Consider the following 23,742-nt stretch of genomic DNA (forward strand, 5'->3'; position numbering starts at 1 on the left):
GTGCTCAGTTTATGTAGCCAAGTTCTTCTTACATCATAGTTACATGAGTGTGTGCATTTGAATAAGTAAAAGTGGTGGCGTGGTTTACCCTGTGCTACCATTCTAAATCCACGTGCGCATTTACTTAACACTTCGAGGCGATATTATCCTCATTTTAACGATAAAGGAACTGAGACACCAGAAAGTTAAAGCAACTTTCCTGGTTGGCACATCTTTAATGCCCTGTCTTTTAGCTCCTCCGGGCTCCTCTTCGATCTGATTCTTGCCATGGTGTCTTGTGTCTGAGATTTAGGCAAACCAGTGTGGTAGAATGAGCTGCCACAGCTTCCTACGTAACAGAGGCAAAGAGGCCTCGGACTACAAAGCAGACACTTCCTAAGCAAGCGTTCATTGCAAGCAAGCATAGCTGGCCTAGGAGGTAGTGAAAGGGCCCACAGGGGAAGGCAGGAGAATGTTCTAGATCAGTGGCTCTCATCCTCGAGCAGGCATCAGAACGGCCTGGAGTGCTTTACTAATGCACAGATTGCTGAGCCTTTCCACCGAGCTTCTGATTCATTGTGTATCACTATAACGTCAGCAATCTAGAAGCCAGAATTTGTTACTCTCTCTGATAACTGGCACCTGGCAATGGCTGGACCCAGGACCATTTAGAGAGTTACTGTAGGATCGAAAGGACCATCCTTCAGAGTGGGGACAACAGAACACTCCAGATTCTTAGATACAAAGGTGTGAAACATTTTTTAAGAATACCATTTATTTCCTCAGTGAAGGCCATCGTTCATTATTATGCTATCTCAGTGAAGTCTGCAGGGTTGGTCCAGCCGTGGATACCTGAAGTCATGTTGGAGCTGGAGTGTGGCCGTTCCCATGCAATGCTAGCCGACATCTCTTGTCATGCCTGGTTGGGGCACCTAGGATGTAACTTAAACCAGCACAGACTCATAATATCCCCAATCCAAGTGAATATTTTAGAATAAATTACAGGCCACCTTCATGGGAAGGAACTTGATTAACAAACCCCTGGCTTTGTTTTGATCACAGACTGAGCCTGAAATCATAGAGGAAACCGACGTTGACAGAGTCCGTGAACCCCGGGGCTACGGCAGGTCACGGCAGGTGAAAGGCCACTCAGAGACCTCCACGCTGAGCTCGCAGCCCTCCATCGACGAGGTCCGGCAACAGATGCACATGCTGCTGGAGGAGGCCTTCAGCCTGGCGTCTGCGGGCCATGCCGGCCAGGGCCGGCACCAGGAGGCCTACGGCTCCGCTCAGCACCTGCCCTACTCTGAAGTGGTGACCAGTGCTCCAGGGACCATGACACGGCCCAGAGCTGGGGTGCAGTGGGTACCAACCTACCGCCCAGAGATGTACCAGTATAGTCTGCCCCGGCCGGTAAGTCAGATGTCCTGCCTGCCAGCTGACACCCAGTCAGTCCTGCCCAGTGGGTACCAACATGGGATAAACCACCTTGGGATTTGGGGACAAGCTTTGCTGGGCTACCATAGCATCCTTCACCCATGATCCAAAGCCCAGCCTTTTAATCTTGTCGGCTAGGCAGGCAAGGGGCCCCTGTGTACAACCATAATGCATTTTCAAATGAATTTCCTCTTCTGCTGCACCTGCTAGAAAGGCTGACCTCATTCTTCATTCACTCATGGTTTCCTATACGTTCAGATGTGGGACTCAATTTAAATGTCAGAAGGGATTCAGAGCTACTTGTGAAGGGACCATGCACCCTGGTGGCTAAATAGCTTAGGCTTTGAGCCAGGTCACTTGACTTTGAATCCCAGCTCTACCACTTAACTACCCTTGGAACTTGGGGAAGTGACTTAAATTCTACAGTGATAAAGACAAATATGAAAAACATCCTGCTTTATAGTTAGTGGGAACTTCTATGTAAGTACATAGTAAGACTTAGCATTGAACTAGGCGCAGATGGCTCACGTCTGTAACCCTAGCTACTCAAGACGCAGAGATCAGGAGGATTGTGGTTCAAAGCCAGCCCGGGCAAATAGTTCACAAGACCCTAGCTTGAAAAAAACCCATCACAAAAAAGGGATAATGGTGTGGCTTAAGTGGTAAGAGTGCCTACCTAGCGAGTGTGAAGCCCTGAGTTCAAACCCCTTCACTGCCAAAAAAAAAAAAAAAAAAAGTATTGAGTGTTGTTCTGGTCCTGGGTACTGAGTTGAGTGTTATTGTATGTCACACATTCAGTCCTTACAACAAGCCTCTGAAATGGGCACAGTTTTATCCATAGTCTACAGATGAGGAAACTGAGGCTACACAGCCTGTTCAAGGCAAACAGCCTTGAGACCCAGTGCCAGGCACTCTGACACCACAACGCATGCTCTTAGCCAGCATGTTGCACTGTCTCTCCATCCATATTGTTTATGTCACTTTCAGCAGACTATCTGGGGCACCTACTGGCTTGTGTCCCCCCAAACCCACACTACATGGACCCTTACTCGCTAAATTGCCAGGGTGTTCCCTGCACACAAGGGCAAGTCTTCTTATTGCTCCCCTGCTCCACATTCCTCCTGCCAGGCTACTGAGAGTCTCTTCCTCCTCGTCACTGCTCTTTGTCCCTCAGTCTCTCTCTATTGGTGGCTTCCTGCTGGGCTCCCTCTCTGTGAGTGTCTTTCTCTCCCCTAACCTTCCTGTCCATGTCACTCTCAGGTGATGAAGCTTATTTCAAGTTGGGCCTCTGGAGCAGAGGTAGCTGTGCTTGGGGTCATATGCAAGGCTTTATCCTTAGGTTGGCAGGTTTGGAACTTCTATTTTGTCCCTTCCTTCCAGGGGGATCAGCCCCCAGGATTTTGACTTAATCTGATTAAACTCACAACAGCTTTATTTTTAAGAACAGTTAACTTCTAACCTGCACTGGGTACCAGGTGACTGGATGGGACAGAACACATGTTTGCTAGGTTGTGTGCTATCTCACTGAATGCCAATTGTGGTAAGATAAGGCAGATCAGATCTCAGCCTGATTGGCAATCCAGAGTACAGGCAAGAAAGGAAAGAGGTAAACATAAGACATCTTTTATATGTCCCATTTTCTGAGACATAAATAGAATACAAAGAAAAAGTCTTACTATAAATCTTTTACTGTTATTGTGGTAAAATATATATAGCAAAACTTTTTATTTTAACCATTTTAAGTGTGCAGTTTCGTTGTATTAAATATATTCACCTTATTGTGCAACTGCTCTTAAATTCTTTTCATCTTACAAACTGATACTCTGTACCCATTAAAAGACATCTCCTCTTTCTTACCTCTCTACAGCCCTGACAACTGGCATTCTACTTTCTGTCTCTATGAATTTATCTACTCTGAAACTTCATAAAAAAGGAATTATGTAATATTTGTCTTCATGATTGATGTATTTCACTTAGGATGATGTCCTCACATTCCATTCATGTAGCAGAATTTCCTTCCTTTTTAAGGCTGAATAATAATCCACATTTTATCCATTTATCTTCCAATAGGCACTTGAGTTGCTTCTACCTTTTGGCCATTGTGAATAGTGCTGTTATGGACATCAGTGTACAAATATCTCTTCACGGCTATTTGTATTTCTATTTTTAACCTCTTGAGAAATTCGTATTGTTTTCCGCAATGACTACACCACTTTACATTCCCATCAACAGTGCACAAGAGTTCCTGTTTCTTCACATCCTTACCAACACTTGTTATTTTCTATTCTTTTGATAGTAACCATCCTAACAACTGTGAGATGGTATCTTATTGTAGTTTGGGTCTGTACTTCCCAAGTGGTTAGTGATGTTGAGAGTCTTCCCATGTGCCTTTTGGATGACTAGATATTTTCCAATAGATTTGGGGCAATGCCCAGATCTCAGGCATACAAGTTTGTCTCTTCCATCAGGGAACTTTGGCAGATACAGTCAAGAAGCACTGCTTTCTAGAAGAGTGTCAGCACTCTGAGGCCACCACTGACCACATTCCTATCATTCTGAATGTAAGCATTCTTTTTTTTCCAGAAAGAGAAAAATTCTCACTTAGCCTTACAAATCTGTCATCTTAAAATACTTTCCCATGACAGTCATATTACAGTTTCCAAGATTACAGTGTTCTACTAAATTGGTGCGTGCCTCTTTGAGAGAAGAAGGAATTTCCTCCCCAAGATTTAGAAAACACCCTAATTTCACCATGTTTATATGCACCTGTTAGGTGGCTGTCCTCTGGAAAAGGTCACCCATATCCATTCTGCATTTATTATCCCCAGCTTCAATCTTATTTGGTTCATCCTTCCTCATCTCTATATGACGATCAGGTCTCTGAGCTTAATCTTTTTCCCAGTCCAAAGTGGAAAGTGCTTACTACTTCAGTGGTCTTAGAAACTGTGGGTCTGAGCCTGAGACTCTTCCACCATATTGTGGTGATAATAAGAGGGCTGTATTGAGGATTAAACAACAATTCATGTAAAATGCTTAGCACAGCCCTGGCACCTACTAAGCACCCAACACTTGTTAATCAGAGTGCTTGGTATTGTGTCCAGCACATCAAATTACTTGACAAATAAGTCATTATTGTCAAACTGTTCTTTATGTCAGACCCACTAGCTACCTCCCTTTCCCTCTAACCATATCTCTTCCTCCTACCTTAAACTCTTTAAGACCTCATACTCAATGCCCCAGTTCAGGTTCCAGAGAAACGTTGCTTCTGGTTGAAGACAATTCTTAACAACAGCTGGGCTCCTCTGGCTGGAGGCAGATTCTGAGGATCTGTTAGAAATCTGGGTTTCACACAACAAGGGGATTGGACTTCAATCACAAGATAAAAGCGAGAGCACACAAGGGAGATATGAGGATAGGTAAGACACCTAAAAAATTAGCTAGCATTTGTTGCCCTTAATGCAGAGAAACTAAAGCAGATACTTTAAAGCAACTGAGGCCAATAGAAGAAGGGGACCAGGATCTAGAGAAAAGGTTAGATCAAAAAGAATTAACCTAGAAGGTAACACACATGCACAGAAAATTAATGTGAGTCAACTCCCTGTATAGCTATCCTTATCTCAACTAGCAAAAATCCTTGTTCCTTCCTATTATTGCTTATTCTCTATCTTCAACAAAGTTAGAGATAAGGGCAAAATAGTTTCTGCTGGGTTTCGAGGGGGTGGGGGGGAAGAGGGAGGGGGCGGGGTGGGTGGTAAGGGAGAGGATGGGGGCAGGGGGCAGAAATGACCCAAGCATTGTATGCACATATGAATAATAAAAAAAAAAGAAAAAAAAATATGGGTTTCAGAAAGAAAAGCTTAGCTAACTAAGACAAGTCTTTCAAACAGTGACAGGCAGCAAGATGCTGAAGCCCATAACCATTATACCTCAATTTAATAAGACCATCTAAAAAATCGATTGTGGGACATATGAAAATTTAGAAGGTTCTGCTTATAATAATTAAGGGTTGGCAGTTGTGCCAAAAAGGACAAAAGCATCAACATTATGTATTTTTAAATGAGGCCACCATAAATGGAAAAGGACTGAGATATAACACAACAGAGAGATGAACCATCAATGAGGACAATAGTAAAGACCATTCTTTCATGATTAAGGTTTCCTTCTCTGCCAACAACACACAAGACTCCCATCTCCGTGAAGGGAGACAGTAGTTAATAATACATGATAGAAACGATGATTCTTAACCCAAGCTCTCTCAGAGCCCCCTTGTGCTATAATCATGTGAGAATCAATAGAAAAGGTGGCAATTGAGAATGATAACTATGATTACTCTCCGTCTTCCTAAAAGGAAGTGCTTGGAGCTATGCTGTGAGCTAATTGGAGGCTGGTGTCTTAAATGCACAGGGCCAGCCCAGTGCATTTATATCATAGGAAAGGTTATTGTTGGCAGCTTGGAATTTCTACACTGCAGTTCAGGAATCTTTCATCATATTTTACCCCTTGAATCTGTAAAGGAATTAGACTCAACACCTAATGACCAAACCAATTTTGCTAGTGGCCATAATGAGTCTAAGCCAGGAGGAATGAAAACATTCTATAGCCTTCCTGTTGGTGATGGAGTAGAAGATTCTTAAAATGTATCAGGGCTAAAACATCTTCCCACTAGATTCTTTATGGATGGAATGATAATAATAACAGTTGCTGTCTATTGAAATCCTGTTGTTTACTGCACACTGAATGCAGTGCTACACAGACATTATTTCTTCTGATCCATGAACTGTTCTATGAGGTGAGTATTACTACCCCCAAGTACTGAATTGGGAAACTAAGGCTTAGAGAAGTAAAGAAACCTGCTTAAGTTTATACGTCATCTCTTAGTGTACATGAGAGATTGGTTTCAGGAACCCCCCCCACCCCCTGCAACCGAGGATACCAAAATCCTTGGATGCCCAAGACCCCGTATAAAATTGCAGTATTTGCATTTATAACCTACACATATCCCCCATATTCTTTAAATCATCTCTAGATGACTTATAATGCCTAACATAAGTGCTATATAAATAGTTGTTATATGATATTGCTTAGGGAATAGTGACCAAAAAAGTCTGTATGTGTTCAGTACAGATGCAATTTTCTTTTCAAATATTTTCCATCAGTAATTGGGTGAATCCTCAGATGTGGTACCCATGGGTACAGAGGGCCAACTGCACAACTATTAATGATAGAACTGAGGTTAGAACCTAGTTCATCTAACATTGAAGCCACATTCTTTCCATCCCCTGGCCAGAGTGAGTTATAGGAATGTCCTCCAGGCTCTGGTGGGAACTTGAATATCCAAAACTTTGGAGTATGATCTTCTCATTAGAAAGGAGACCCAGTGTGAGAGAATTTTATCCATTAGTGTAATTGACCTACTAAGGGAGACATGTCCATGAGGGCAAAGTCAGGGGTTTTACAGTCTTTATTTCCTCATCTTCCCTTAAAAGCAAAGCAGCCATCCCCTGAAAACCTTCATTCTTATTTTTATTTATTTATTTATTTATTTATTTATTTATTTATTTATTTATTGGCAGCACTGGGGTTTGAACTCAGGGCTTCATGCTTGCTAGACAGGTACTCTTACCACTTGAGCCACCCCACCAGCCCTTAAAATATTTATTATTATTATTTATTTAAAAACCTTTGTTAATAAGAAACGTGCAGGTGTATCGGTGTGAGTTTTCAGCTACCATAGTCCCAGATTCAAGAGATGTTCCACTGCTTGGGTTTCTCCAAATCAAACTTGAATCTGTCCTGAGCTCCTATCTGGTCAGGTGGGTGGGTAATTGAGGGAGTGGGTCCCCCCTAGTCACTGTGGATCATGCACTGTCCAGCTCTTAAGAGGCCTTGATGGTTGACATATGTGTCATACCTGGCCTGAGTAGGCCTGGGGCTCTTTGCCTTTGCACTGCCCTGAGAGAGCCCCACTGAAAACCAGCTGAGCCCAAACATCTGGCAAATACATACTCTGCTAAACTTAGAGAAAGCATTAGAGTGAATAGCAACCATAGTTGATACAGGAAGCTGTGTGGGAAGAGAGTGGAGAGATAGGGGAGGAAGTCCAAAGAATACTTATCTCATCCCACCAACTCATGTGTGTCAGAAAAGTCACTTTGTTGTGTAATCTTCTCAGCCAGCTCAGGCTCTTCCTCTCTGATTTTTGGGGGGACTTGCATGGTTCTTAGCAGGAGGGCTCAGGGTTGGAACTAGGAAGGAGGTTGTAGAATCTGGTCCCAGTTTTTCTCATCTCACTGCTGTGGCTGGCATCCCTGGGAAATCCTTGTCCTGTATAGTCTCCAGTTGTTCAGATAGTACACAGCTATGCTCTCGTTCTGTGCCAGAGCCCTCCCTCTATTCCTCCCTTGCCATGTTGCATGCTATCTCTGGCTCTCCCTCTCCCTTCCGCTCCTCCTTTCTCACCCCCTTCTCCTCCTACTTCCTCTTTCATGAGCGCACTCACATACTTACGTCCCTCTCTCCTCTCTAGAAGCTTCCTTACCTGTCCAGTGCCACACTGGACTGTTGAAGGCCCTTGTATCAGGCTCTCTTAACACCCAACTCTTCTGTCCTGTAACCTTTCTTCCCTGGGGAGGGGGTGTAGATTCTGTGCTGTTGAGGTCCTAGGTTTTCCTAGAGGCTGTCTTATAAAATCCCCCAAATCTTGGTGGATTTGGAGATGAGGATTTATGTCTTCGTCTACCAGAGTGAGGCAGCACAGAACCCTTCCCTGCCCCATCAGCATCTGAGCTCCCTGCCTCCGCTCCAGCTCTCCTCTTTCTCTTGTCCAAGGGGATTTGCCAAGTCCGGGGTGGAGTAGTCCAAGTGTCTTCACTTCTTCCAAGCTCTTGTTCATGGCATCAGCCTTGGGCCCTGAGGGCTTTAGGATACATGCTACTGATAGTCCCAGTCCTAGGCTCTTGCAATTCAGAAGCTCTAGGTTTTGAAGTTTCAAAACCTTCCCTGAGGCAGGAAGGTAGAATGTTCTGATTGTTGGGGCAGGGAAAGAGCTCTAGATTCAAAGAATTGCTGAGGAAAAAAATCTTGATTACTACATTTACTATATCAGAGTATTGTTCTGTTTCAGAGGGGCTATTACTTACTGAGTACCTAGTGTGTGTCATATGTTACATTAAGATATAAAATTAGTCTTTAAAACAGCCTTGGCAATCAAGGTGTGATACTATGAGGTTCAGTGCCCAGTAAGAAAGCCGACCCAGGGAAGATAAGTTGCTTGAGGCCAAGCAGCTGGGAAGGATCAAAGTCAAGAGCCAATCTTGTCTGGCTCTGAAACCTCTGCATTGCCCCTCCCTCGGCTCAGAATTGAGACAATGTCCTTAATGGGCTGAGTATTTTGGATAGTCAGTTGACCTCTTTGGGCTTCAGTAGCCCCATCTGTTAATGTAAGGGGTGTGCTCTCAGTGTCTTCTGCTCTTTTTGCACCTTGAACCTCCCATGATTCCTGAGGCCTTGGAAGCCTCAGGTAATGCTCTGTCAGGAGCTCTTGATTAATGGACAGATCAGGATAAAAACTGGAGTTAGACTTCAGTTACCAAGCCCCTACTTTCAAATACATCAGACCTACTCTTCTAGAGAATTCTACCTTCTGCACCAGGATACAAAGTCACTTATAGCTGGATAGGAATGAGGTGGATGTTGTTCTGCCTGGAGCAACACACTCAGGACTGTGAGGGGTGCATGCCAAGGGACCCAATGCTGCCACCAGCTATAGCTATGGAAGGTCTGGAGCATCCACTCTGACCTGAGGCTAACCCGCTGGCACTGGACAAGGGGTTCTGCTGTAGTTTGGATCTGAGTGTCCCTAAAAGACCCATGTGTTAACAGGTTTGTCCCAATGCTATGGCACTATTGGGAGGTGATGGAACCTTTAAGAGATGAAACTTATTAAGAGGTCTTTGGGTCATTGGAGGCATGCCACTAAGGGAGTTCTGGGACCCCAGTCTCTTCTTCTCTTTCATTCCTGCCATGAGGTGAGCAGTTTTGCTCCACCATGCACTCCTGCCATGATGTGCCACTACAGGACCAACCATTCATAGTCTGAAACCCCTAAGACTGTAAGCCAGAGCAAACCTTTTCTCTTTACAAATTGAGGTTATCTCAGATAGTTGTTATAGTAATGGAAAGCACATACAGTTTCCAATGAGAGTGGGTTAGCTTTGACCTATGGTTTCCCCTTCCCCATCTAAGCAAAGCCAAAGATCCCCCATCCTGTTCCTCTAACCATAGACTGCCCCTTGTGCATCACACCCCATAGTGCTCTCCTTGAGGTTTATGTTCCCAGCTCCCTCCTCCCAGAATACACATTCACAGAAGGGAAGGGACCACCTACAACAGTGGGGCTGGTCTGGGCTCCTTCTACTGAGATTGATACCGGATACAAGGAAACTTTGTTCTGATGATTATAGAAATAAAACTGAGAGTGGAGCAGAAACTATCAGGCAAAAGTGTTAATTGCAAGGAAGAAGGAGTTGAGGAAAAGTGTAAGGCTGATGCAGGAGACTCAGCAGAGAGAAGAATAGGCATATATTGGGCTGTTGAATATTCTGAGGTTAGTCACGAGGATGGTTTTTTTTGTTTGTTTGTTTTAGAAATCTTAACATGGTTTAAAAGGATTTTCCCATCTAAGATATAGGTCAATGGCCAGTCTGTCCTTGGAGACATCCTGCATTATCCTGTACCTGGAAGTTTTTTTTTCCTTGTGCTAAGATAAGGGGATAGGGACAGGTACGTTTCATGCATCGTTTACAAGAGAGGAGAGAGAAACTCTTGGTGATCAACGGTTTTATGGATTAAGGGCATGAAAACCTATGTCTCTTGTCCTCATGAGGATCCCTATTTCTATTTGAAGATTGCTAGAGAGGGTGGCACATATCTGCTCCCCTAACCTCCTACCCAGGCATAGTCAGGACTGTAACCTTGAATATGCTGGTCACCTTTTCTTCTATGTTCAGTTAAATTTCTGAGCCCAAATACTGACCAATTCTAGTCACACCCAGGCTTCTTCAACCTTGGATACTTCTTAACAAAGACCACCTTCAGCTCTAAATCTCTGACCTCTTTCCTAGCCAGAAAGCAGGGACCCCCAAAACACATGTCCTCAAGTACTAGGCTTGGTATCTCTCAACCACTGTCAAGTAATTAGGTACCTGTGACCTCACAACAGTTTTGAGTAATAGCTTGCAAGGAGGTCCCAGTCACAAAGCATCCAACAGAAGCCAGATTCCAAATCCATGAAAAGGGGGATGAAATACAGAGACTTGGAACCATAGGGAACCTGCACAGGAGGAGGTGCAGAGAAACCAGGAGCACATGGCATAGGTTGCCTCTCTGTTTTTGATGTGACCCCCTGTGGCTGCCCCAAAGACCCAAGAATACAGCTCAAAGGGGGCTGTCCATTGTCCTATGCAGTCATACTTTATACCTGAAAAATCTTACAAAGAAGGGAACTCCCTTGGTGCTTGTCAAAAGTTCAGAACTTTTAATCAGATCTTGGTGAACTGCTATCAGATAGACAGGCATAGAAAGCTTTCTCTTGGCTGGGAAACTGTGTTGACTTCAGAATAAGCCTTCCAAGAACCACAGATAAAAATAGTTTGTCTGCCTCCTCTGCTGAATAACATAAAAGGCCAGAAAAGAGAAGAGGGGCTGTAAACCCCTTTCTCTATTTTAGGAAAGGAGTGCTTTATTGGTTGGCTTATTGATAATCATGGAGCATAGAGCTGGAAGGACATCAGGACAATGGTTTCCAAATTGTCTGTAAAATCTTAAGAGTTCAGGGAGGTCCCAAGGAGGCCATCATGAAAGTAAATAAAGGGTCAAATTCATCAGACCACTCCTTCCCAATTTCAACCAGGGAAGCTCTGCTTCTGTGTATTAGGATCTGTCAAAAATGGTTTAATGGCTAAAGAAATGTGTGGAAGACCACTAGTTAGGCCAATGCATTATTTCATAGGGAAAACAAAACAAAACAGAAAGACAGGGACCAAAGAAGCTGAATGACTTGTCCACAGAAAGTGAATGGAAACAAGGTGAAAACTTGGATCTCCTTACTCTTAGTTCACTCTACATCCATTCAGAAAATAGGGATTTGGTGTCACTGGATGGAAGGCCTTTGCTTGGGAATGAAGGAGTGCCATGATGAGATAGACATGGTGACTGAACTCTAAGGAGCTTAGGGTCAGGACATGGTTCCCAGAATGTCCACTTAGCACACAAAGTTTGTTGAGGCTCAGAAAGTAGAAATTCAACCCAGCAACATAGTTTTCCATATTGATTCAGTCAGCACATCTAGATCTGGGAGGAAAACCATTTCATTCTTCTGGAAAGTTGGTGTTGCTGACATGCTTCTAGGTTGACAGTTGTTTCCTCTGAGCGCTCCTATCCCATGACTCCTGAGTGCTAGCGAGAAGGTACCTGTCGATCTAATCACCATGCCTCTGTAGGTGTCACGCCTTCCAACCTGGCTGCTTTTTACGTCTGCCCTCTGCCTTTGGTGTTCTGCCTTTTCACCACAGTGTATCAAGCTGTGTGTTTTATTTTATTTATTCAGCTTTGGGCACATTGTACTTCCTGAAATTGTGAATTTGCTTATTTTATTAATTCTGGAAAACTCTTTATCCTTGCTTCTTTGAATATTGCTTCCCTACCGTTCTCCCACTTCTACCTGCCTGTTAGACCTGCTCATCCATCCACCATATCTTTTATATTTTTGATCTCCTTTTTTCTTTGCAACTCATTTTTTAGCCAGTTCCTCTCTCTGTTTCCTGGTTTATTAATTCTCTCTTCACCCATGATTAATCTATCATCTAATTCCCCTATGTTGAGTGCTTTATCTTAGTAATCATGTTTCCTTTCTGCAAGTTGTTTTTCAAGTACACCAGATCATTCCTGATGGTATCTGGCCCATTATCTGTTTAAAAACATTTCTTACATTCTTATTTTTTGTCTTGTATCTGGAAGTTTCTTGTTTTATGAATAGAATAATTTCCAATTACTTACTCAAACCATAAAGGCAAGAAGAGTCAAATAGCAGCACTTGTTTGAGTATTCACACAAACAACTCCCGAGTATTTAAGGAAATATATAAAATTTGCATCATCATTTAATTGATAGTTATTTTAAGGTATGCATGCTATATTGATTAACCAGAAAGTATGTATCTGGAAATTTTGAACTCTAAAGTCCTTAAAGATCTACATTTTTTTTTCTGCCATCTTTCATTTTTCTTTTCCGGTGAGTCTGTGGTCTTGAATTTTGAGCTCCTTTTTTGCTTCACCTTAATCTGTGCTAATCCTGAGGGCCTACTATAGGGACAGTCCCCTCCAAAGAGGATTTATGGTTGCTTCTGCCTAACCCTGGGAGCCTTATAGCCTTACTAACCTTGGTCCCAAAAGGGCCCAAGACCAGGCTCATTCCAGGTTGGATGAGTGTCTCAGATTTAGCTGCCTCCACTTGTCCTGCCTGTGCTGAGACTCGATGTCTTCACCAATTGTCAGTGTAGCATTTATCTTCTGAGCAATTCTACCTTTGGCATTTCTTCCTACCCACTATTTCCACCTCTGGTTTCAGCTCATGATTTTGTTTGAGTTTACTGAGATGAGGAAAGGGAGATAACAGGGCTGTCCTTGGAGATTTCCTGTGCATCCTGCAATTTTCACAATGCGTTAAAAAGTATGTTTTATCCAGGGCCTCATTGTTATTGTATGGGTTGGCCCTCACAAGTAGGTGATCTGCCATAATGCAGGTGGGGGAGGATCTCTTTCAGTATAAAGAATCCTGTTCCTGGAGTCCCCGTGCTGCTGTGTTTTGTCCTGACACTTTCAGGCTCAGAGTCCTGTCACCTTGTTCTTTGAGAGATCTGGTAGACATGATATCTAAAGAAAGAAATGAATGAGAAGCACAAGTTAAGCTTTGTCTTCCCAAAGAGCATGTCTCGATTTTCTTTTGCTCCAGGAGGTCATGGCCTGGCTCTTTCTGATCTATCCACCTTCATCTATCTTTCTTTTATACCCTCACATGTTGATAAAAATCTTTACTTTGGTGATAGTTCTAGTCCCTTATCTTTGAATAGTGCTTTCTAGAATGCAAAACACACACATACACACACACACACACACACACACACACACACACACACACACACACACACTGACTTGCCTATCTTCTCAGTTGTCTTCTGAGCATAGCATCAATGTTCCCACTTCAGGACACTAGAGTCCAGAGAGGCTACTCAACTTGCTTCAGGACCTAAAGTCTATTCAGCAGAACCGCTACACATACCTTCTGGCCCCAAATTCAATATCTTTTCCCATAAAACCTTCCTTCCATAAGAAAGTAAAACACACTCAATGATTCATTCATTCATTCATTCATCTAATTTTTATTGGTCATCTGTTCTGTACCCAGACACTGTACTGGGCATGAGAATGTTACTAACAACAAACCCTTGCCCTTCCAGCACTTCAATTACAGTCCAGCTGGTGGCAGATGATAAATAAACAAAACAACAATGTACTATCAGATAGTGGTCATTGCCATGATGAAAAGTAATACGGAATAGATAGAGTGGAGTCCTAGGGGAGCATGGGCAGGATGAAAGACATGAAGGAAGGAACCATGGGAAAAACCAAGAGAAATGTAGGCCTGGTAGAAGGAACAGCATGTTCCAAAGCCTAAGACAGGAAAGCATGTTCTACCAACACTGAAGGGCCCTGTGACTGCTGGTCCAAGCAAAAGGGAGAGAGATGAGATAGAAGAGGTGGCTAGGGACCAAGTTAAGGAACACCTAGGAACAGGTTTGAGAAGGAAAAGAAAGTCTGGCCCTTGAAAGTTTGCTTCCTACTTAAGAAGAACCCATGTGCTGATCAACATTAGGTTTTAACAAATCTCCCTCTCTTATTCACAGGCTTACAGGTTTTCCCAGCTTCCTGAAATGGTCATGGGCTCTCCCCCTCCACCTGTACCTCCGCGGACTGGCCCTGTAGCTGTGACTTCCCTCAGGCGGTAACACATTCCTTTCTTTCTTTGGTACATTTGGAAAAGGTTTGGTCCTGTAGGATTTGGTCCTATGGACAGTAGCACCAGTAAATTTCCTTTATAGCCTGCCCCCCCTCAAGGTGCAGCACCTGTACAGACAACCATGTGCCTGGGGTACCTTAATAACATGAAGGAAGTGGGGTGGGGTCACAGAGGGCTGACCAACTGTCATTTCCTTCAAAATAAAAGTTCCTGAGAACTCGTAGTCAGAAATGGCCAAAGTCAACTGTCCCATACCTTGAAAACTCCATACCCTGACCTTGAACATCTGAAAATGACTCCAGCTCAGGCTACCAATCTGGGTGCTCTGCTGTGTTTCCAGAAGCCCCTTTGTTACTTAAGGGTAGTGTCTGAGAGGCCATAGAGAAATGCTTCTGGGCACTCGCCCCCAACTCTTGATTTCTAAGAGGGAGAGGCTGAAAATACATGAACTCACTCATCTCAGTATGAGGCACTTGTTAAACATTCTCTTTGCTCTATAACCATATAACTAACACACATGTCAAATACAGATGGATAGGAGAAACACAAAATCCATGAGCTCTGGGAAAGATTGGAATAAGCCAGATGTCCAGGGTTGAGAGGGACAACTGTGTCCTGGGGCACCCCAGAGCCACTCCCCTGGCCCTCCTGTCCCAACCTTCCCCAACTCCATGTCACACCCCATCTGGAGGCCACCAGTATATACTTGTGAAAATGGTGAAGAAAACAGTGAACTTCCCCCAAAAAATACCCTATTCTGAGTTCTTGCAGCTTGGAATGTGGGGCTGTGTAGACACCACCCTTGAGGTTGGTGGAGACCAGAGTGGGGTGGAAAGCAGATGAGAGGGTTCCAGTATTCAATTCCTTATCCATAAGCTGAGAGCAATGGCTTAAAGCTGGATTCCTTAGAAGGAGTCTCAAAAGAGTAGAGAGAGCAGAACCCAGGAATTTTCTGGAAAGGGTGTGAAGAGTAGCAGAGGCCTAGACCATCATGTGGGAAGCCAGGGCTGTAGGAACAAGTAGGCAGGAGAGGAGAGGAGGGTGTGAAAAAGAAAGAGAGACCCACAATGCCGTGCTACCACCCTACCCTATGGTGAAATCTTATAGTTTCCTCCTTGGGGCTTCTTAGGTATTCCTGCAAGTCCTGGATGGAGGGCCTCATGTCACCCTGTGTGCATTGAATTCTTATTTCTTGTGCTAACCACTAGACCCTCCCTTGCCCTTCTGCACCACCCGCCATCTCACCAAAATCCGGAGATCACTTTCCTTCATAGAAACCCACAGAATAAGACCAGGACCGCACCTTCAGGGTGAACTTATCATTTTCCAGATGAGGAAACTGAGGCTTAGAGAGGGGAGGTAATGAACCCAGACCCCTGCCTCCCCACCCTCTCTCCCTGTGTTCTCTTCTGCTCTTGCTGCGACAGCTGCCCTCTGTCAGGGTGGCCCTGCCACTGGCCTCTCGTTTTAATTTGAGGGATGCTAGAAGGCCCCTGTGAATCACTTTAGGCAAAGAGTGTTGCCTGCAGGGAAAGCCTCCTTCCTAGATGGGGAGATGTCTGGGTTTGCCGAGCAGCTGCCTTCCTCTGCCCTGCTTTCTAAGAACAGAGTGGAAGGTGATGTGTTCAATGGGCCTGATTCTCGGTTGCCTGTGGGACTGAAAAAGAGCAGGGAGTTTATCTTGTTCATAGTGCTCATGAAGTCCTGGTCACCCCCTGCTCCCAGGAGTCTTGGACTCCCAGCTTCCTGCCCCAGGAGCAGCAAATGTGGCACCCCAGAGTCCTGTGGCACTCGGTCCAGTAGCAGTAAAGAGAAATCCTCCCACTCCAGACCCATCCTTCTCACCGACTGCTGCTGGTATCATCACCTCCCAGGTCCAGCATCACCAGTTAACACCCAGCACTAATTGCTTTGCTTCATTTACGTGGAAATTAAATGTCCTACTACCCAGAGGCACGAGAACCAACCTTAGGAGAGAACTGACCTTGAACAGCTAAAAAAAGACTTCAGCTTGGACCACCATGACAGCTGCTACAAGTCTGGGCACCTCCACTGTACTGGAGACTCCAGAAGTCCCTTTGATATTTGGGGGCAAACTAGTCCTAAGGACCCCACCCCTGTGGGCCTTGCAAGCAACAGCCAACTTTTACAGGTGACAGGGCTGCCAGGCCCTGCTCATGCAGCTCCTCTGTCCTGCACAGGTCGACCTCAGACATTGGCAGCAAGACCAGAATGGCTGAGTCCGCCGGGCCTGAACCCGCCCATCTGCACGACAGCGCCTCATTTGCCCAGGTGTCCAGAGGCCCAGTGTCAGTAGCGCAGCTGGATCAGTCAGCTTTAAATTACTCAGGTGAGAAAGAGGAGGAAACCTGAGGGCCCCAGTCCCTGATGCTGGGCCCCTCCTCCTCCAGGTCCCCGATCCATGTCACCTGCCACCTGCCTCTAACCAGAACCAAAGCCACCACCTGTCTGATCCTCTTCGACTTCAGAGCCCTCACTAGAAGAGCTAAAATACCGAATTATGCTAAGTCAGGGGGTATGTCATGTTGCCACACTTCAGTTGGAGGCTGGGGAAGTTGGTTAAAGTGTGTTTTATCTTTAAAGCATTATGCATACAGCTGTCCTTCCCCTCCTCGTTTCCTTTCTCCCCAAGGTAAACACAGTCCTTAAGCCATGGGTTTTAATCTTCTGCTGCACATGTGTGTCTATATAACAGTGTATGTCAATGTCCTATGCATTTTAAATTTGCACAAACAATATGCTATATATTTCCTTTTGCACATTGTTTTCTTTTTCTAATGTTTTATTATAAAAAGTGCCAGATATACACAAACATAGTGAGTCTGCTTAATAACTTCTGAATTCATGATCGAGCTTCAATAATGATGAATATTTTTGCCAACTCTCTTTTTTCTGTTTTTCTTTGTGATGCTGAGGATCAAACCCAGGGCTTTGTGCATGCTTCCCAAGCTCTCTACCACTGAGTTACATCCCCAGCCCTTGCATTTTATCTTCTTTACTCAGTATTGTTTGCAAGATTTCTCCAGACTGCTACATAGTATCTATGACTTCATTCATTTAAACTGCCAGGTAGTGGGCCTGGTGTGCTGGTGTATGTCTATAATCCCAGCTACATGGGAGGAGTAGGTAGAAGGATAAGGCCTAGGTTGGCCCCAGGCAAAAAATCACAAGACCCTATCTGAAAACTAAAGCAAAACAGGCGGAGGGGGGGCTAGGAATGTGACTTGAGGTAGAGCACTTGCTAGGTAAGTATGGACTCTGAATTCAAACCCCAGTACCCCAGGAAGGGAGGGAGGGAGGGATAAGAGAAGAAAGGAAAGAAGGAAGGAGGGAGGAAAGAAACAAAAGAGGAGAGGGAGGGAGGGAATAAAGGAGGTGAGGAAACAAGGAGGGAGAGAGAGAGGGAGGGAGGGAGGGAGGGAGGGAAGTTCTTTGCTATGACAAATAATGCTGAAGTGGAACACAGAGGTTGGTGCCACACCTTCTAAGCTAAAACTGTAAGAGCCCAACTGTCCATTAATTAAAATATTCATGGTGTTCAAGAATTCCACCCAGGAAGTCCATTCTTTCTGGTTCTTTCTCTTGAATTTATTTTTTGGGGAGTGCTACTGGGGTGTGAACTCAGAACCTCACACTTGCTAGGCAGGTGTTCTACCACTCGAGCCATGCCCCCAGCCTTTTCAGTTACTTTTTTTCGATAGGGATCTTTTTTATTGTCGCACTGGGGTGCACAGTGACACTTACACAAGTTCTTACAGTATATCATAGTTGAATTCACCCCTAGTTATTTTGTAGATAGTAGGGTCTTGAACTTATGGCCACAGCCAGCTTCAAACCAAGATCCTTCTACCTATGTCTTCCTCATAGCTGGGATCCCAGGTATGCACAACCATGCGTAGCTTATTTGTTGAGATAGGGTCTGGCTAACTTTTTCCCAGACTGGTCTTGAGCCACGATCCTCCTGATCTCAGCTTCCCAAGTAGCTGGAACTATAGACATGCACCACTGTGCCCAGCCTTTTGGATCTTTTAAAATACTCATCCTCCTCAGAGGAAAGCACCTGTACCCTGAGGTGTCCTTTCCTCTGACCATCAGATCAGGAGTATTGGGCTAGGGATGAGGGAGTTGATGAGGGCTTAAATGTATTAGGGAGCTGGGTCATCAAAAGCATTCTGTAACCACAGATGATGCCTCCTCTACTGACTGGGCAGGTGACAGAGGCTGGAGCTGCAGAAGGTGGTCTCCAATTCCCCTAAACACTTTCCCCAGACTCCCTGCTTCCCCCTGCTCGGGCAGGTGCAGACCCAGTGGTGAGGAGCCACCTGGGCCCATCACTCCCTTTTGAGAGGGTGAGAAGGTGGGGAAATTGGAATTGCACTGGTGAAATTGGAGAAAGGCTTCCCTTCCCCTGGTAAGCGCAGCCCCGATCTCCAGGCACAGAGAGTGCAGGCTGGACTTCAGTCCCACTTTGACCTCTAAGCTGGACATCCTGTGCAGGGACCTTACAAGAGTGCCATAAAGGAGGCAGGCCACGTGGGTCACCCTCCTTGTTACATGGAGTCTCAACCATTATGGCCAGGGCCTCTCTGCCTTAGATGGAGCATTACAGCCCAGCAGGCCCCACTCAGCTAAGATATCAGGCCCAGAAGACAGCCAGGCAGCCTGTGAAACAGGCCTTATTTGCCTCTTGGGGAGCTGGATCCCAAAACCCAGCTTCTCCTGATGTCCACCCCCCTACAATGTCCTCCATGCCAGGTAACACGGTGCCAGCAGTGTTCGCCATCCCAGCTGCCAACAGACCTGGCTTCACCGGCTACTTCATCCCGACGCCTCCCTCGTCCTACAGGAGCCAGGCATGGATGTCCTACGCAGGAGAGAATGAGCTCCCGAGCCAGTGGGCTGATTCGGTGAGACCCTGCTCATTCCCTTGTAAAACTTCACCTGCTTGGAACACTTATGGGAGAAAATGGGATGAAAGAGTGAGACCAAGAGTTTGGCCATCTTAGCGCCCCTCCCACTCACCAGATGGCTGAAGTCAGCCATTTAAAGGAGGCAGTGTGGTGAGGCAGGGCAGCCATTGATAAGGAACTAGAGACCCATCTTCTAGTGCAGATTCTACCTCTTCCTAGCAGGGCAAACTTAGTCAAGTAAATTTTTATAATAACTACCATCTGTTCGGCATTTTCTGTGTGCCAGACACCATGTTAGATGTTTCATTATATTATCTTATTTAGTATTCACAGCACACTCTCATGCTACTCCCATTTTACAAATGAGGAAACCAGCCCTAGTCATGTGACTTGTTTAAGACCACACAGCTAGTTAGATGGCAAGGCCAGAATTCAAACTCATCCTTGTCTGACTCCAAAGTGTTCATTCTATAAAATTTTAAACCAAAGAGCAGCAAATGAAGCATTATAAACCCAAGATTGAAATTACCTTGCATATAGATCTCATGACTTCCTGCCTGACTTCTGGCCACAGATTGGCTGGTCCTGGTCCTTTGGTGTCTCTCTTCATTACAAGTAGGAACATATGGCACAGTCTGCACCTACCTGGATAGTCACACCCAAACCTGCCTTCAGACTCACCTGTCAATGGCTGCATGTGGAGAAAAAAAAAAAAACCCACAAGCAAAACCCAATGGTTGGTTGTCTATTCTGAGTGAGATGACCCCTCATGAGTAAGAAGGGCAGGCTGTCCCTGTGGCCAAACCTAAGAATGCCTTGGTGCTTTAGGTCATTCGGGGTGTGGCCTTAGCATTTGGATTAAGTCCTAGAGTTAGGAAGTTAGTCCTGAAGTCTGGGTCATCTTCTCTCTGTGTTCCCACCCCTGAGGTTCATACTTAGTAGCCTCAACTCAGCATGGAGTCTGTTCTCCCATGGAGTCTGTTCTCCCAGTCATGATGCCACATTGAACTGACAGCCCTACATACATTAATTTTCCTGTTGACCAAAACTCACTCCTTGGATTTCAGAGACTTTTGACAATATATGCCACCGTTGTGTAACAGCAGTTCTGAAATGAATGTTGTCACTCCCCCTCCTTTAAAAGAAGATAAGGCATAATTTAATTTTGTCTCATCAGCATGCATGATTCAGCAGCATTATGAAGTCTCACTATACTAAAATGGCATTTGGAGGACGAACCCTGTGGTCTGCAGGATTACTCTCCCTATGTCAAGTATCTCCAACCTAATATAATTCTTGGAGTTACTACCATGGCTCAGTATGGCTTTTTTTTGCCTGACCTTGCTCCCAGCTGGCAATTCCTATTACTGTCAATGTCCCTACTTCCAGTAATATCCACATGCTTTTCCTAGTGTGCTGTTATCTGCAAATGAAGCTTGCGTGCACTTGTTAGAATTGTTTGTAAAGTTGGAATAAATAAACTCTAAGAGAGGGGCTGGAGGGATTGCCTGCTGTTCAGTCTGTGCACGTTACAGCTTCTGATTGGGTTGTTGGGGGCCTTTTTCATCTTTCTCTTCTTTTCTTTCTTTCCCTCCACCCCACCCCTATTTCTTTGATCCTTCTCCACTTTCTAAAGAGCTGGTGTCATTAGATAAGATTTGATCAGTTTAGAGTTTGATTCCATAGAAGTCTTAAAGTCTGAAAATAATGTATATACTTTTCAGAAAGTATATATAAATGTAGTAACCAGGCAGTGAGCTGCAGCTTTGACAGCTCACAGTGTGTGCTGTGTTACACTGTGCTCTGCAGAAGTCAGCAGAAGTATTTCCCAGGCCTTGGCCCTTGCCTCAGACACTTACGGATGGTAACAGCTAAGGGAGTAGCTACAGCCAGGTGCCTTTGGGTTCATGGTGCCTTAGACATGAAGGGAAAAGAAGCCCAGCAAATGGAAACCTAACCTTCCTGGCAGGATGACCAGTTACTCTGGAACCATCCCCATCAGTGAGGAGAATGAGTTTCCCACGGGTTGGTTTTTGAAGAGGATGATGGTTGCTGTAGCCTAATTGGATCTTTCTTGGAGCCCAGTTACTGCCTGCAGCTGGCAGGGAGGTGTGCCTATGCATGGAGCGAGCCAGACAGGATGGCTGATTTATAGCATAAGAGAGACAATGCAGAAAGCTCAGAGGAACCAGCTGTCAGTTTGAGGAAGACACCCCATTGGGGCCTGAATGATGCACACCCTCCATATCAATGTGGGAAGGCCGAGGCCCCCCACCTTCATTTGGATGTCTGACCTTCCAGATCCCCAAAGCTAGGTTGAATAAAATCTCCTGGATCTGGGATGGCAAATAGGTTTTATCCTTTGTGCTAGATGGAGAGAGATTGGGAGGGGGCTTCCAGGCTGAGCAGGAGACTGCTGTTATCAGTTGGTGATGTCTGCCATGGACACAGGCTAGGGAAGAAGAGGTATTTACCTGTAAATTTTGAACAGCCATGTAGGTTGATGCCAGCCTATATGGACTATAAGGGAGGAAGAGCTTTCTCCTCATCCTCCTTGCTTCTAAATATTACCCCAAGGTTGCCCCAGTGAGGTCAGCTGTCCCTTGCCTGTTCCAGCCACCAGCACCAAGACTTGATGTCACAGAGAAAGGGGTCTCAAGAGTTGGACACTGACACTCAGCTCCAGTATGTACAGTTAGCTGAATTTGAGATGCTGGGAAAGAGAAGGTCTCAGCTTTTTTCTCAAATATTTGATACCTTCAGTGATTTCTAAACTGTGCCCAGGCTGTGAGAGACTCTCTGCTATATGACAGACACATTTCTGAGCACTAGTGTATAGCAGTAAGCAAGTGAGACAAAGTCCTGCCTTTAAAAAGTTGACAGCTTGAAACAGGTGATGGCACCAGGAGGTGTGACTGTCACACTAGAGAAACTTCATGGAAACTCCTAACAAGGACCCCTAGGTTAATGCCAGGCTGGGAAAGGTCCTTGGGAGAAGGGAAATCTGATCTGAGATCTGAAATGTGTGTCCTATGTCCTGGTCTTGGCACTCAGTCAACCCCCAATCACCTGTTCATTCCCAGTTTTTGTGGCCTGAGGACTTGAACAGTCAAACTTGTGCAAAGGAAACTTACCAGCCCTTGTGTCTGAAGAGCCATCATTAGCAACTATTTGCTGCTTTTTTTGTTTTTCTGTTTTGTTTTGTTTTTTGCTAGGTCTTGTGAGAAAGTTAAATCCCCAAACTCAGACTTGAGGACATCTATCTCCCTTGCTGAGTCCTTACTAGCTCTCATCTGGACCACTGTGGTGGCCTGAGCTTACTCAGCTTCTCTCTACCTCCTGTGAATGCACCCCTAGAGTGTCCCTGCTAAGACACAGATTCTTCCTCTACCTGACACCAGTAATGGTTCCCAAACTAGGGTCAGCTCTGCTCTCAGAAACCAGACTTCTCAGGAGGGGTCATTAGAACATCCAGCAGAACGAGGAGGGACTGCTATTCCACCATATATTTCCCCCAACCAAAATTTTTGAATCACCCAACCTCATTGCTATGATCTGAATGTTTGTGTCTCCCCACCTGATTCATATGTCGAGTTCTATAATGCCAGGCGAAGGTATTAGAATGTGGGACCTTTGGGAGATGATTAGGCCATACGGGTGAAGCCCTCCTGAATGAGATTAGTGCCATAATACAAGAGGCCCCAGAGAGCTGCCTTTCTTCTTCTGCCAGGTAAGTGATCGTGAAAAGACAGCTTGCCAATGAACCAGCCCCTCACCAGGCACTGGATATACCAGTGACTAGATTTTGGACTCCCCAGCCTTCACAACCATGAGAAATAAATTTCTATTGTTTATAAACCCCTGGTCTATGGTATTTTGTTATAGCAGGCTATGCAGACTAAGACAGCCTTCCTATTCAGATGAGCATGTCTGTTAGGAATGGGAATATATATTTCTCACAAGTGTGACCATAAAACATAGGTAGATGCTTTATGAAGCACACACTCTGGCCTGGCACATTCAGTGGGTTTTTGATGTGAGCCTTTCTGGGGATGTCATCCTCTCTGCACCCTGCCTCCACCCCATACCTTCACACTTGCTTTTCCCTCCACCTGTTCTTCCTGAAAGTAGACACACTCCAGCTGCCTCTCCCAAAAAGCTGCCCCACTCTCCACACATGTTCCCTTCCCTGTGGTACCACCTGCATGTCATCTGTGGACACTCATTCCACAGCATTCCAGCCAACGTCCTGGGATAGAAAGATCTTTGTGGACTATCCTGGAACAACGTCTCCGTAGATGGCACTGTTTCTATGGGAGAA

General features: G+C 45.1%; 1 protein-coding gene across 6 annotated transcripts in view; it reads left to right on the forward strand.

Annotated features, from left to right (window-relative positions):
* Kiaa1549l (KIAA1549 like) overlaps nt 1-23,742 on the forward strand; it is a 275,501-nt gene that overhangs the window by 245,053 nt on the left and 6,706 nt on the right. For all 6 annotated transcript variants that reach the window (XM_074044089.1, XM_074044098.1, XM_074044115.1 and 3 more), the window contains 4 exons: nt 1,042-1,392; nt 14,378-14,475; nt 16,692-16,840; nt 19,267-19,418. In XM_074044089.1, the coding sequence (XP_073900190.1) occupies nt 1,042-1,392; nt 14,378-14,475; nt 16,692-16,840; nt 19,267-19,418 (750 nt within the window). The remainder of the gene's footprint in view (nt 1-1,041; nt 1,393-14,377; nt 14,476-16,691; nt 16,841-19,266; nt 19,419-23,742) is intronic.

Source organism: Castor canadensis, chromosome 1 (genome assembly GCF_047511655.1).
Source record: "Castor canadensis chromosome 1, mCasCan1.hap1v2, whole genome shotgun sequence".
NCBI lineage: Eukaryota > Metazoa > Chordata > Mammalia > Rodentia > Castoridae > Castor > Castor canadensis.